The sequence below is a fragment of the Asterias amurensis genome, chromosome 1 (assembly GCF_032118995.1).
Source record: "Asterias amurensis chromosome 1, ASM3211899v1".
Lineage (NCBI taxonomy): Eukaryota > Metazoa > Echinodermata > Asteroidea > Forcipulatida > Asteriidae > Asterias > Asterias amurensis.
In genome coordinates, this window is record NC_092648.1 from 18,116,593 (window position 1) to 18,131,639 (window position 15,047).

A 15,047-nucleotide genomic window follows, 5' to 3' on the forward strand; every position below is an offset into this window, starting at 1 on the left:
TTTACAGCGAATACTAGCGCCCTCTCTTTATTTGCAACGTGATCTTGCACAACGTGAGAAAATTTTGCTCTTAAATTTCTATGTAATTCGTATGAATTTATTTTATTTTATTTTCGAGTATTGGGGTAGCTTATCAATTGAATTAATACTGTGATATAACTGTAAGTTTTTTTTGTCATGATTGAATTGGAAATGTATAAAATTATGTTATAAAAACGACTCACCGACCAGGGACATGACGATCCGAACGCACACTGACCACCAGTGGCTGACTTTACACACAGGCATATAACAGGCGGCACGGCGGCGCACACATACAGCTAGCACTGCACAGCTCCGCCATACGTGCATAGTGTAAAAACATCCAAGGAAGTTTGGTCTAAAAATTATAGCTAAGGATTCTTTGTACTTAAGAATATGGCGAATTTGTGACATAACGTTTTATTTATTTTAATTAAGGGGAAAAAAGGCTGAATAAAAATAACTAGTCTAGGATCAAAAAATAACTAACTCAATAGAAAATGGTAAACCATGATTATGAACATGATGAAGGAAGTCAAATCAATTCAAAAGAATGAAACTGGTTTTAAAATATTGGCAAAAAACTTGATTATTTTTAGTGCGTAGGTGGTAAAACATGGTATCAAATATTATAATATAATAATAGTAATAATACACTAAAATAATATAAGTAGGCCTAGCAAGAATAAACCCCAGTAGTTGTGTGTGTGTGATTGTGACATTTACTTATTACACAAAACCATGACAACTACAACTTCAACAACAGTTACACAGTTTTTTATTTATATATGTGGCTAAAGTAAGTAGAAGTACTTCATAATCATAGCCGTACAATTATGGATGTTAGTTTGCGGACGTATTTAACAAATGTTTTGTATGTTACTGTTTGTTCTATTTGAAGGATCAAGATGCAGCTGTTTGTACGCGGCCAACAGAACCACACCCTTGAGGTGCTGGGTGATGAATTAGTCCGTGATGTAAAGGTAGGTATTAATTGAATTTTAAACTTCAATCAAGTGCAAGAAACTTCAATCATTGAAGTTCTTAAGAAGTTATTGATTGCTTGGTAAAGTCTCATATTTTCGCTGATGTTTTGTTATCACAGGGAATAATGGGTGAGATACTTCATTCGTTTCCCAGTTCGTTTTCACCTATTTTTGTTTTTGAGTGAAGAAGTGGTGAATGATTGGTGCAACACACAAGAGACAGCCCAATATCTGGAAAAAATCTAAAAGTTTTCCGGCAGGGCTTACATTTTCCACTGAACCACTGGCCCGAGGCTAGTAGTTTTACATTAGTGTGCGGCTAGTGAATTCATGACTGGACAGCTTGCAAGCCCTGCCCTTTGATTTACCTTCAACAAATATTAATTTTCTGTGTTTTTTGTGTGTTTATTTTGTCATACAGTTTCAGTTGGAAACCTTGACGGCTATCTGCGTTGAGGACCAGCTCTTGATGACCGGTGCTGAAGTGCTGTCTGATGACTTGCCCCTCTCACACTATGGTGTCTCAAACCTTGCTACTCTGGACTTGTCTGTCCGCATGCTCGGAGGTACATCCAATTTGTTTTCTCTCTAGTGACTACCCCCCTTTGTTAATGAGCTCAACTGATCTGTAAATTTCTAGAATGATGGATTTAAGGTTTTTGTCAACTTGCTGGTGTTTCACACTTGAACTCTTGGGTACAGAGCTGTGTATTGAAAGAGTTGTAACGTAGATGGACCAGTTTTCTTTGGTCACATGGACGGATGTTGGACGATGCTTTAAATCCAAATCACTTACGCTAACACATGTTACTTGTTCATTAGTAAGTCTTGTACAGCTAACATTTTGTTTTGTGTCTTTACTCTGTTAGGTAAGGTCCACGGCTCTCTGGCTCGTGCTGGAAAGGTGAAGGGTCAAACACCAAAGGTCAGTATTGCATTTAAGTTTGAGAATCTGTGAAAAAAAATGCTTGCTTTTGTATCTAGGGCCAAAGACTTTCAATCGCAGAAAGTGAATGTTCCATTCAATAACATTCTAAATTGGAACAAATTTAGTCATCTCAGAATGACAAGAAAGTGAATACTAATGTTAAAGCCTAACTCGGTGAAGAGCAAGGCTCACTGGTAGGTAGGAGTTCCATGCTGATGCAAACAGCTGGCTACCAACAGCTGGCTGAAATTTGCCAATGAAAAAGCTACAAACGGTAATATTTTGTATTCAGTAATTGTTAGTAACGAACAGGACCATTCAAAGCCATTCATGTAACAGTTTGTCCATCTTGGAACCATTATGTGGCTTTTTAAGTGGTCAGGGAACTCTTATGAAAGCAGTGCAAAGACAAAAGGAAGGGGCGTGTTTATCAATTGTTTGGATAGTGGATATTAAACTGATTATTGGTCTTGGTTTATTATTACAGGTTGACCCCGAGGAAAAGAAAAAGAAGAAGACTGGCCGTGCCAAGCGACGCATGTTGTACAATCGCCGCTTTGTCAATGTCGTGCCCACCTTCGGAAAGCGCAGGGGACCCAACTCCAACTCCTAAATGAATCGCGGAGTCATCATTTGATCATATCATCATGTAGTCAATCAATCAATTTCAGCTTGAACTAAACTAACTGATTGTCTTTCTCCATTAAGTACCTAAACAATTTGCCGGCTAATTCAATTCATCCAAATACTCGGTGATCTACGGATCGAAGGTGGACCTAGCATAAAAACAATTGTGATACTACACTGTGTTCAAAGATGTGTTGTAGAGTGTGTACTGACTTGTGAATAAATATACAAAAATCAAAGATCCTTTGTGTCAAGTAGTTTGTGTAATTGACTTTGTTGGTGTTTCTTTAATGGGATTGTTTTAATACTTTAGGGATAGATGTTTCTTGGGAAGGGTCAGGTTAAAAGAAAGAGGGTCATATGAGTATCAAAGAGACTCCATAGCAATTTAAGAGACCATTGTAAACAATAATCAACAAGGCTTCAAGAGCGTTATAAAATGGAAGACAAAGTTTATTGAGATGTTTTTTTGGCTGTCGTAAATTTAAGAAGGCACACCGTTAAACGAAAGATTGCAACTTCACCCACCACCAAAGTGCTGATTAAGGGTCTATCCATGATTTCTCTTAAAGGCAGTGGACACTATTGGTAATTACTCAAAATAATTATTAGCATAAAACCTTTCTCGGTGACAAGTAATGGGGAGAGGTTGGTGGTATAAAATATTGTGAGAAACAGCTCCCTCTGAAGTGCCATAGTTTTGGAGAAAGAAGTAATTTTCCACGCATTTGATTTCGAGACTTGAAGTTAAGAACTTGAGGTCTCGAAATCAACCATCTAAATGCACACAACTTCGTGTGACAAGGGTGTTTTCTTCTTTCATTATTATCTCGCAACTTTGATGACCGATTGAGCTCAAATTCTCACAGGTTTATTGTTGTATGCATATGTTGAGATACACCAACTGTGAAGGCTAGTCTTTGACAATTACCAATAGTGTCCAATGTCTTTAATACTTAACCTAAGCTGTCTGTAGTTTTGAAATTAATTTCATAGAGCTGCCACGACTATAAAGCCACGACCATACAATTCTCTTGTGGATGATCAATATGATAAAATTTGACCAGATTTGAACAACTTTTATGTCATTTTGATAAAAAAAATTCTACTAAAACAGCATTAGCGTAACTTTACAATATTTGTGTTTGATTAGACAATTTCACAATTCTCTTACATTTTTGGGGGTGTGAACAGTGGACATACATGGATAAACCCTTATCATGTAAAATATCATGTTAGTTACACACTATACATAATTGACTGAATAAAGATACAATAGAAGTACAGTATATTTAGTTCATATGCTAATAAATAGTCTTATAAAAATACATGTATACACACTGTGAATGTAGTACTGAATGATAACTTGCTCAATCTCATCATCATCTTGAGAAGCATGTGATGACAATGAGCAAAAGTCCCTTTGCTGAGAAATAGCCGATTTATAGCCAAACTGCCAATAATGATACAACATCAAGTCAACTGGGAAAGTTTAAGCTGAATACAGAGTCTACTTGTTGTGAAAACACCCCCAAAGCCATTTACATCTTGTCATAGTTTCTGTAGGGATTGTTTAATTGTGTTTCAAAGAATGTTTTTTTTCAATGCGAAATTCCGAGCCATGGCCGAGTTGGACTAAACCATTCTGTTAAAGGGGTGTTACAAGGCAGTGCGCTTTACTGAGAACTGCATTCAAACGGACACCACAACAATTTCAAAAAGTCACCTGCAGGGTGATCTTTGGAGATTCACATTTTTTGACATACTTTTTTCAATTTCCAATTAACTTGGGCACTTTGGACAAAAAAACTCTAAAAGCACAAGGCTTTTGGACAAAATTGCACAATTCTGTTTGCAGGGTCATTAACAAAGTGTGACCCTACTTCTAAAGCAATCCTGAACTGTTCCAGGTCTGGCACACTATTTCTATGGGCTAGGGAGCTGTAAAAGTTGTACAGCTTGGAAAACATTAATTCCAATAACAATATGAAGAGTGCATGCGTAGCAGGAATAGGGATACATATACGTAATTATTCAAGTGAGGTATCGTGTCTGAAAGATGGTACTCAATGCACCGCCTTGAAAGATGAACACTTTGGACAAGACTTCATACTCGGGATTTGCCCTTAACCTTTTTAATGACCAGCCAGCAGGTCCGCCAGATTTTTTCAATTGTCCAAATTTAAAATGCGATGGAGAGGCTTTTCAACACTGAACTAGCCGCCTGGACCAGTTGACGGGTCTTCTGGTATTTTAACTGGCCTCTTTTTGTTAAGAAGACACTAGTGCACCCTGCTGTCATAACACTTCCCATTCAAAAATTTGTTTAACCATTCACCATGAATCAGTTTTGACCTACACGTGCACAAAATATTCTTATTTATACAGGGTTAGAAAAGGTTGTGCATAAAAAATATCAGTTGACAGAAATTCCTCCATAAAAGGCCACATGTAGAGAATAAAGGCCTCCAAATTAACTTACACAGAAGCTTATTAATTTTTGGTTGCATTTGGAATGTGAAAATATAGATCAAAGACAATTGCTGACTACATAGCGCTACCATATACCCGTCACCAATGTTTTAACACAAATTTGATCATTATTATAAATTGTCCACATAATATTGCCTCATTTAATGTTTTGTATACAGTAAAAATGCTTTTTGTACACTCGATCAGAACCACAAACCAAGATTTGCAATCATGATAAGAAATTAATTAATGAAACATTTGACTATAGGCCTAAGTTTCACTACATACATGTATACAAAAACCTTTTGCCATCACAGGTAACTTATTGTTTGATTATCAATGTCAAGTATTAATCTGAGAATGATTTCAATGATTTGGGAATATCAACTTGAAAAAGCCATTTACATTTTGTCATAATTTCTGTAGGGATTGTGAAATTGTGTTTCAAAGAATGTTGTTTTAATGCATGTTTTTCGCTGCTTTTCAAAAAGTAAATGACTTGGGCAATGAGTTTAACAATGCCAAGGAGACACACTGCCTTCAGATTCCATGACTTTCTGGGTACAATTTCTGTCAAGCAAAAATTTCTTCTTTTAAAGTAGCTCTATAAAATGTGGCCCTGTACACAGTCATACAACAAGGGTGGCTGTTATAAGTAGAAATTTGATTTGATTACAAAAGATCTCAAACAATACTAAACTATGTTTTTGTTATTTTATAGTCCTTTGAATGGGACGTGGTAAAACCCTGTGCTCTTTTGCACATCTTAGAGGCTTATTGTGACATCTTTATATAATACACAATTCTCTTCAGGGTTTTTCAAAAACTTGGTCATTTTGGACAAAAAATTATGACCAAAGCATGCTGAACATAGTACATGGATGATTGAAGTTGAAGAAACATTTCGAATAGTCATTCTTAGGCCTATCTAAATATAATAAATTTTACTATATCACTTGTATTTATAATATTACAGCGCGCTTTTGAGCGCGTATCAGCTCAAATGCAATACCTTGTGCACATCAGGAGACTCCTGTTTTAGTGACAGACCATCTTTAAAGAATACCATAACAGCCCCAAAAGAAAAATGATTTATTAGTACATTATTTTGAAATAAATAGCTATTGAATTATAGTACGCAGTAGGTTCAGTAAGGTTTTAAACCATTAGCTGTCCACTAAATGATTTGGCAAGTATATACAAAAGATCATCATAAAATATAGTTTGGCGAGTAAACATTTGCATGAGAATAATTTGTGCTATGCTTGTGACAAGAGCTTAAACAAAATGTTAAATATTTCTAGATGTTAGATTGTGTATATACCTCAGATTGCAACTTTCACCTCAAAATAGACATTATGAATTTGTTTATATTGAATTATTCACTATTTTTGTTTATTCTATTTATTTGTTAAATTATTTTTTGAGGGGGAGGCAGAACTGCAGTGTACAGCATTGTCTTTGAATGTGGTTTGATTTACTACTGTGCACTTAACATTTTAGGGTTTAATTTGTCCCCACCCCTCCCCCATGAAGGTCAACAGAGGTCAAGGTAGCTGCTCCGTACATCCATAACCATCTCCTGAAGACAAGCAGAGTATACTGTTCGAAACGTTGATAACAAACCGGCTCTTTTAAGAGCCACCACTCCTTCAAAAGAGATTTTACTCATGGTTGTATCCGCAAGTTTACTATTCATATTTATACCATGGAGGAAGATTTTCTTCCTCCATGTTTATACTTATAGTTACTCTTATCCATAAACAGGACGTTACTGAACAGTCCAGTGAACACTAAGTGCAACATTCAGAAAGCTTATTGACTTTCAAGGAACATTTTTTCTGCCAGTTTCAGTTTACTTTACACTGTAGCCACCACCACCAACAAATTCCAGAATTCATCATAATAATAGTTTAAAGACTGGAATAACTCATGAAGCTTCATGAATATATACTGCAATTTCATTTGATCACAAGATTAGACTTGAATGTGACTTCATTGATCTTGGAATGGCTAAATTGACTTGAGCGAGACTACATTTACTTATTGACTTGGACTTATCTAAAGGACTTGGGTTGGACTAAATTACCTTGATAGTTTTGGCTTAAGATAATTTTCCCTAATGACTCGTTGATCGTTGCCATGGGGAAACAGTATTCTGCCAACTCTCTTTTGGGCAAGTCATTTATATCCACTCAAGTTGATATAGAATTTAACAAAAAAAACTAAAGGTCATTAAAATAAATTCTTTGGTGCAAGGAAAGTCATCAGCGACTTACCAAAGGACTGTACAAGTCCCACTATTCTAAGACCCCACCCCAAGATCCCCACACAAATACACAAATGAATGGTTTGAAATAGTAAATAGGCCTTCCTCCCACCTCACAAATACAAAATGACTGTTGTTTAGGCCACTGGCCTGAAGAAAAGCCAAATCCTATCAATTTGATTTATAGAACATCTGGAATTGTTTTGTTCCAGTTGAAATATTCCCACATATGCATGGTAACTTTATAAAGCTTCCATTATTTGTTTTCTAATGGGGCTTAATTAAAACTACAAACACACATAATTAGATACAGTATCCGGCACTGTATCTACATTAAGCATGGCTTAGATGGTATAAACATGAATGTTGATTTGTGCATTATAAACTGATTGGTAAAATCTTTAATACTACATCAAATCTCATGCCTGAATATCTTTTTACAAAATTAGTCAAAAAATAAACAACATTATTTCGAGAGGCTTCCTGATAATATGACAAAGGTTAAAGACATTCACAATGGCTGCATGTGGGGGGGGGGGGTGAATTCCTTTGTATACATTTAGGCTCCCCAAATGGTGGATAGGATGTGGGAATAAGTGCGCTGTGCATTGTGAAATAGGTCAATAGCATAGCATTGTTTAGAAACACTTGACAGTTACTAGAAATAGTTTTTCAGGAAATAAAAGTTCATCTATCTTATGCAGATACTCCTGTACCTTAAATACACACAATATTTAAAAACATGGCAAAGTGTAGAGCAACAAAAATAGTCAGAGTAAACTATTTATGTAAAGATTCACCACCACAAACAAACACAAGTTAAAGGCCACCTTGTATATAATGTGCATGTCTCGCATGCATTTAAATGTTGGGCCGCATTACAGCGACCAGTTTTGTTTCCTCAAGAGGTTCTGTAATATACAAATACATGCAAGATTACCAAGTCTTTAACAATATAAAAATCAAAGAGTTGTTGTAAAGGATACCTTAAGTGTGTGGACAAGGGCCCAAGACTATGGACCACCTACTGAACCAGGGCTTGCTGCATAACACCTGCACCATGGAGGATCTTACAGAGGCCAATGCCAATGGACTCCAAAATGCCCAACATTGGCAAGCAGATGTAGGATGTCACAGACTGACTGTAGGGTCGAGTCTCAAAGAGGACAAATACCAAGGCAAGAATTGGAAGTGATTATCAGCAGCAGCTGGTGGCAGTCTTCCCTTCTGAGGGACACTCTAGGTCCCCTCGACTATCCTCCCTCGTGTACAGTCGTATATTCTCCATCTGTTTCTCTATTGATTTCCTGCGCTTCTTCATCACCTGCTTGGTCAGCATCATGAAGGCCTGTAGGTGGATGTCAGTGAGAAAATAAATAACTTGAAAATTTAGAATGTGCCTGTATCCATACATAAATTGTTAATGGCACAGTACCGGTAAACTGTGTATGGGGGGGGGGGTGTATATGGGGTTGATGCAGTAGTTTCTGAGAGTGCAATAAGAGATAAGTTGTTTGAACTTTACCTCGTTGACATTAGTACTGTTGTGTGCACTCGTCTCGATGAAATCCATTCCATTTGCCTTTGCGAACTGAAAAACAACAACGACAAATAGTTAGCATGCTGTAATATTACAAGGTGCTTTTTGTAACGGGAGACTAAAACTTTAGATTTGATGCAATATAAAAACAAACAAAAAGGTTGAAACCCTCATTAAAGTTATGACAAGCTAACGCTTGAGTAACTACTTCTGTCCACACCTCCCCCAACTCCCCTCTTCTTGTCTTGCAATAATATATACACACCCAAATCCCTGATTTGCCCATCGATATTAATCACCGTTTGTGGTCATGCAATTCATTTAACTTTAAAATAACAATAAAAATAATAACAAACATCGTACAGCTAAATCCTTTTTTAACATTGCTCCTAGGCGCTTTGCATAAGAATGTAATTAAGAGGAAACCCCAAAGAAAAAAAGAAATACCAGTACAAGCAATAAACACAAATGTACTTTAAAAAAAAAATAGCTCCGTTGGTAGAGCGCCGGCACGTTAATCCGGAGGTCGTTGGTTCGAATCCCACTCTAGTCAATTCTTTGTTCATCCCCAAAAATCATAATAAAAAAAAATAATACACATTGCTAAAACAACCCTACAACAGGGACATAGATGTCAACTTAAAGCCATTGGACACTTTCGGAACAGAAAAAATAAATAAAAGTTCACAGATTTACAAATAACTTACTGGGTTTACAGTACATAATGGTGAAAGACTTCTCTTGAAATAATATTCCATAAAATGCTTTACTTTTTGAGAAAACATTTAAACAGTTATCAATTCTCGATAACGAGAATTACGGATTTATTTTAAACACATGTCATGACACGGCGAAACGTGCAGAAACAGGGGTGGGTTTTCCCGTTATTTTCTCCCGACTCCGATGACCGATTGAGCCTAAATTTTCACAGGTTTGTTATTTTATATATAAGTTGTGATACACGAAGTGTGGGCCTTGGATAATACTGTTTACCGAAAGTGTCCAATGGCTTAAAAGAGAGCCTCAAACATGAGGTATCTGTCTTGATACTTACTCTAACTCCCTCGGCTTCTGTCACTGTACGTAGAGCTTCTGCATCACTCTTGTTACCAACTAAAAACATCTCCACATCAGGACCTGCATGCTGTGTACCAAGGTAATACACGTTGTACAAAACTTAATGTTTGCTTTTGAGGATTTCATTAAAATTACATAATTGTTGCATAATTTACATGAAAACACACATATACAACAAATAAAAAAAATAAAAAAAATAAAAAACATTTTTTTAAAACAAACTCTTACATGGATAAAGATGGCAGGACTCAAATTTGGGGTAAAGTCTACAAGACCGCAGGGCTTTTATACTACATGTAGTTCACAATGTTCATCAGACTGGAGTTATTTGACAAAGCTTTAAGAGAAGGTTTGTCTCATGTGTCCTTTGGGTGAAATATTCAGATACTCAACAGGACAGAACTCTGGGCCCTATTAATTCACCAGACACAATGTTAACATTTGAATGTCATCTTTTCTGTTAAAAATTTTAACATTTGAACGTCATCTTTTCTGTTAAAAATGTCACACAGTAAAGTATACTAGAAATTTAGAAACTCTTGGTGTTCGGGAACGGATGTGTGAAAGGTTTTTTTTCACAAGTATGTACACTTCACTAGTCACAATAAAACAAGTACCAATCAAAGCAAGCAATCGCTTTGCCTTACGTGGTCACCAACATACCCATTTTTGTGAAGTACGTAAAGCCCTTTCATATGATGTATAGATTGTCAAAGTAGCTGACTTTAAAGTTTATTACTGGATAATTCTAACAAATTGGCAAGAAAGGAAATGAAAAATAATACCTCTGCAACCATCGTCATCCATTTCTGAATATTAAGGAACGATGCCTCACTTGTGATGTCATAAACTAACACAAACCCCTGAGAGGAAAGATAGTACTATTATTATTAGTAGCATCAAAAATATTCAAATATCACACCCTAAATTGTGTTTAAACTACACTGTATTTAAAATTACATACAAATAGATTTAAAAACAAAAAATAAAGGTATGAAAGCAAACACGCTCTATTAAGTTCTATTATTATCATTATTATTTTTTTAATTTATTTTTTATCATTAACCTACCCTTTTTAACCGTTATTTTATATTTATGTTTTCATAAATTTATTTATCTAGTCATTCATTCATTTATTTTTCATTTTTTCCCTATTTGTGTATTCATATTTAAATGTGTAAATTAATAATGTTTATTCCTTGTTTAAATTAGACAGGCCTTCGGGTCAGTGTTTTGGTATACTTTTGTCTATCCTGGCCAGCTTAAATTGGTTATGTTGTTTATTGGTTCCTGTTTTTGTCTGATTCTGTTGTTTTGTCATATTGATTGTTTTTAATAATATGTCTGGAGATGTTCTTTTTTGTTTTTGTTTTGTGTTGTTCTTCTTTGTTTTTTGTTTTGTTGTTGATTTGTTGTTGTTTTTGTTGTTGTTGTTTGTTTTGTTGTTCGCTTTGTTGTTTCTTTGGGTTGTTGTTATTGTTGTTGTTGTTGTTGATGTTGTCCCTTGTTGTTGTCCCTGTTGCTGTTGTTCTCCCTCTTGTTGTTGTCCCTATTGTTGTTGTTGTCACTATTGTTGTTGTCTCTGTTTTGTTTTTCTCCCTGTTGTCTTGCTTGGTTGCCCAACCAACCCACTCTCTTTCCCACCCTTTGCTTCAAAATGCATTTTGTATAATAATTTCTTGTCAATATTATTTATTTTACTTCAACAATTTTGATTTATACATATTGTATTTGCTAGTTTTCCTGATTCTGTTTACTTGTAGTATAATACTGTATTTTTGTGAACGTTATTGTCTTGTATCTTGGCCGAATAAATAATATAATAATAATAAAAATAATAATAAGTAGGCCTATGACTATTAACCTTTAAATACAACTGTTGCGTTGACCAGCAAGCTCAAACTAAAATACACACATACAAAGAATATAAATGGGTACAATATGACATGATTTTGAAATAATTACAAAATTTCATCATTATTGCAAAGGCAAATTATTTAAACAACTCTGAAAATGTTAAGACCAAACGCATACAAAAACAGCAAAAAAAAAAACCAATGTAAGCAATAGAAAGATAACATAAATATAAAAGAAATGAGGGCTTAAACAAAGGGATGTAATGCAACAAAAGTTTATAAATAGTTGATAGTCATTGTGCCTTGAAATGGAGCGATCTGTATACATGTAGTTCTGGGTAGTCCAGCACTAGGTGTCAAGGTCAAGGAGACTGTTCACAGCTTAATTTCAAGTGCTGTTTCCTAAAATATTTTGCCCCATGACCCCTGACCAAGACTGCCATCGCCGAGGTCAAACAATGAGAATTTGTGCATTAGTCACAACTCTCAGCCAGTGATAGGTCTTCCTTTGACCTTAGGATGTCTATGAGGACATAAGAGATACAATTTTCACCAATTTTGAACTCCTGCTCTTGCATACATTAAAGATGTTAGGCAAGGATTTGATTACAATGAGCACCAGTTACTGCATTAATAAACTGTAGAATAGGTCAAAGGTCAGCTTACCTGAGCTCTTCTGAAGTACTGTGTAGTAATAGTATCATACCTCTCCTGACCAGCAGTGTCCCTGTAATTCAAGTTCAATTCAATTCAAGTTCAGTTCATTTCCACTCAATCAATTAAAATGACACAAATTTAACATTACAGGAGAGTAAACATAATGGATTAAGTGGAGGAGGTCTCTTAAAGCTTGTTGGATGGAGCCACATCTATGAGAAAGAACAAGAATATAACAAAGAATATACTGAAATAATTGAAGGCATGCCATGGTTACACATGAAAAGACACAGACAAAACAAAACAGGACAACACAGAAGAAAATCAGTCAGTCATTGAGGTTAAACTCATTAAATGCAGGGTACATTTTGTTTAGTTGTCAAAGACAGTTGCGTGAAAGTTATGAACAATAAAAAAAAAACTTGTTGAAAAGAATGGTGCTTTCGGATTCCTGAGATTGCCTTTAAGGTAGGATTAAAGAACACTACAATTCAGGGTTCCCCCCAGAATTTTTCAAAACTATGTGGCATTCTGGACCAAAGTTTTAAAGAAGTATGCTGAATTGAAACAAGGTCCCCTCGGTGGTTATCTTTATGTCGTGCAATCTGTGGCATTCTAAATAGTGTTATCTTTAGTTAAATAACATACACATAAAACTTTGTGTGTATTGGCCGCAATTCATGCATAAATGGGGAGAACCATGCTAGTTTATGCACCCATTTTGAGAAAGATAGGAGATTAATGGTTGTAAAATTTATAAATCCTTCAATGAAGAACAATACTCACCAAATCTGTACCCTGATTCTCTTGTCATCTAATAATAAATTCTTCATTTTGAAGTCAATACCTGTGGATTAAATATTTAACAACAATAAACTTTATGGAGTTCTATATAGTCCCGATTTCTCCCAAATAAAAACTATACACAAAGCCGGATAGCCCTCTAAAAAGTTAGGGTGGGGGTTATTGTTTGGTGTTTATCAACCTAATGCCAAATATAAAGACCCCAAAAGTTACTAGTGAAAATGAAGTTCAATAGAGTGAAGTGCAGGCCTGTATGCTTCAGTTCCTTAGTAACTAAAGGGCACTCTATGAGGAAATTGTAAATTTCTACTGGAGCATTGCAAGAGCACCTTCGCTGTCTCCAGGAAGTATCATGCCTGTAAAAAGCCACAAAAAAATCCTCGTTTGTCATGGTGACAAAAACAGGTTAACACTCAGCCACATCTCTGGCCAGATTAAGGGCAGCATTCAAATGAACACCTCACAGATATTTCAAATCATTTAAAAATTGTATTGACCACGTCCACATGAATTAAGTTCACAGGATGCTTGAAAACACTGGGCCTACAAAGTACACAGGGCATAAAATGGGCGAGTCCTCAAGGCTCACAGTGAGCCTTAAAAGTTAGTTTCCAGAACTGAAGTACAGAAGGGGAGGAGGCCCTAACAATAACATCCTAACATTCCATTTTAATAGTGTAGTTTACATCAAATGTTGTTATATTAATAACATTATTATCACATAAAAGAAAATGATTGATAGCTGTGATAACGCATGGAGGTAGATCGTAACCCTCCTCCTCCCTGGCTGTCAGGAGGAGGGTTTCGTTGTCGCGAATAGACAAATGAATGCATAGATTACAGGTATAAAGATGAATTTGTAACGTTTAAAATTAATATTCAATCAATGGCATATCATTAAAAAACAATACTACATACATCGAACAATCCAACCAAAGTCCAATTTCATTAATTAAAAAAGTAATCAACTGCTGGTTAGTTTAGTTCTGTATTAAAAAAGTAGGCCTATTCATTTTTCATTCTTGAATAACCATTGACAATGATGTTCTCTCTTTATTATTATGCTACTTTTATTAGTCATGTTCCCGACTGCACCCTTGTTGTTCTCCAATGCTTTTCAAGGTACTCTATACATTAAACTCTTGGAACAATACATACCTATTGTTGATATATGCGGCGTGATAAAACCTTCATCCGTGTATCTGCATAGCATACACGTCTTTCCAACTCCGGAGTCGCCGATCATCAAAAGCCGGATCAGAATATCGTACTGTTTCGCCATTATTTCAAACTAACGTAGTTACTAAAATTCTATAGTGAATACTTGAAATATTTTACATAATTTGAACTGAATTTGGAGGTAAAAATTTACTGAGAAGTCACGGTAAATCGTACATTTTTACCACCCCAAAATAATGACACTGTTTTATTATTGAGCTCTCAACGTTATAGTCCGCATGTCTGGTGTCCACATGCACAGGCGTTATTGATAGTGGTATTTGGTGCTACTACAGCTCACCAGTCTTTTTAAAAAATATCACTGGTACCCGAAAACTTGGGGCGATGTTAAAAGGTGTTTGTGATGATTTATTCGGCATTTTCGTAGGGAACCGGCGACAAATGAAATGAAAGTGTGAAGGCGGCAAAGGAAGACTTTCAAAAGTAAAGCATCACATTAATGTTTCTTTTCGTTTCGCTTTAAAATAAATATAATCTAGGCATATATAAAGATACATTGTACAAAATACTGCGTAAATAGAACATGGCGAATAATACAGAAATGTAAAAAATAGAAATATAAAATGGCCTC

The 15,047-nt window shown here is 35.5% G+C and overlaps 2 protein-coding genes across 2 annotated transcripts; one reads left to right on the forward strand and one right to left on the reverse strand.

Moving 5' to 3' along the window:
• The first annotated feature begins 29 nt into the window (after positions 1 to 29).
• On the forward strand, positions 30 to 2,801 carry LOC139948446 (ubiquitin-like FUBI-ribosomal protein eS30 fusion protein). The gene is made up of 5 exons (XM_071946595.1): positions 30 to 53; positions 924 to 1,004; positions 1,429 to 1,573; positions 1,877 to 1,932; positions 2,423 to 2,801. The coding sequence occupies exons 2-5, from the start codon at positions 930 to 932 to the stop codon at positions 2,546 to 2,548; spliced, it is 402 nt and encodes a 133-aa protein (XP_071802696.1). The 5' UTR covers positions 30 to 53; positions 924 to 929; the 3' UTR covers positions 2,549 to 2,801.
• On the reverse strand, positions 2,568 to 14,676 carry LOC139948435 (ras-related protein Rab-15-like). The gene is made up of 7 exons (XM_071946586.1): positions 14,396 to 14,676; positions 13,220 to 13,280; positions 12,443 to 12,503; positions 10,706 to 10,783; positions 9,898 to 9,987; positions 8,829 to 8,894; positions 2,568 to 8,651 (listed from the first exon to the last, which is right to left on the reverse strand). The coding sequence occupies exons 1-7, from the start codon at positions 14,517 to 14,519 to the stop codon at positions 8,502 to 8,504; spliced, it is 630 nt and encodes a 209-aa protein (XP_071802687.1). The 5' UTR covers positions 14,520 to 14,676; the 3' UTR covers positions 2,568 to 8,501.
• Between the last annotated feature and the right edge of the window lie 371 nt (positions 14,677 to 15,047).

What these genes read in the sequence shown, in the direction of transcription:
- LOC139948435 (XM_071946586.1), bottom strand. Translation starts at nt 14,519, where the DNA reads ATGGCGAAACAGTACGATATTCTGATCCGGCTTTTGATGATCGGCGAC. An exon ending in GCCGCATATATCAACAATAG is followed by an intron (nt 13,281 to 14,395) that starts GTATGTATTGTT and finishes TTTAATCCACAG; the next exon opens with GTATTGACTTCAAAATGAAG. An exon ending in AGAATCAGGGTACAGATTTG is followed by an intron (nt 12,504 to 13,219) that starts GTGAGTATTGTT and finishes CTTGAATTACAG; the next exon opens with GGACACTGCTGGTCAGGAGA.
- LOC139948446 (XM_071946595.1), top strand. Translation starts at nt 930, where the DNA reads ATGCAGCTGTTTGTACGCGGCCAACAGAACCACACCCTTGAGGTGCTG. An exon ending in GTCTGTCCGCATGCTCGGAG is followed by an intron (nt 1,574 to 1,876) that starts GTACATCCAATT and finishes TTACTCTGTTAG; the next exon opens with GTAAGGTCCACGGCTCTCTG. An exon ending in TGAAGGGTCAAACACCAAAG is followed by an intron (nt 1,933 to 2,422) that starts GTCAGTATTGCA and finishes TTATTATTACAG; the next exon opens with GTTGACCCCGAGGAAAAGAA.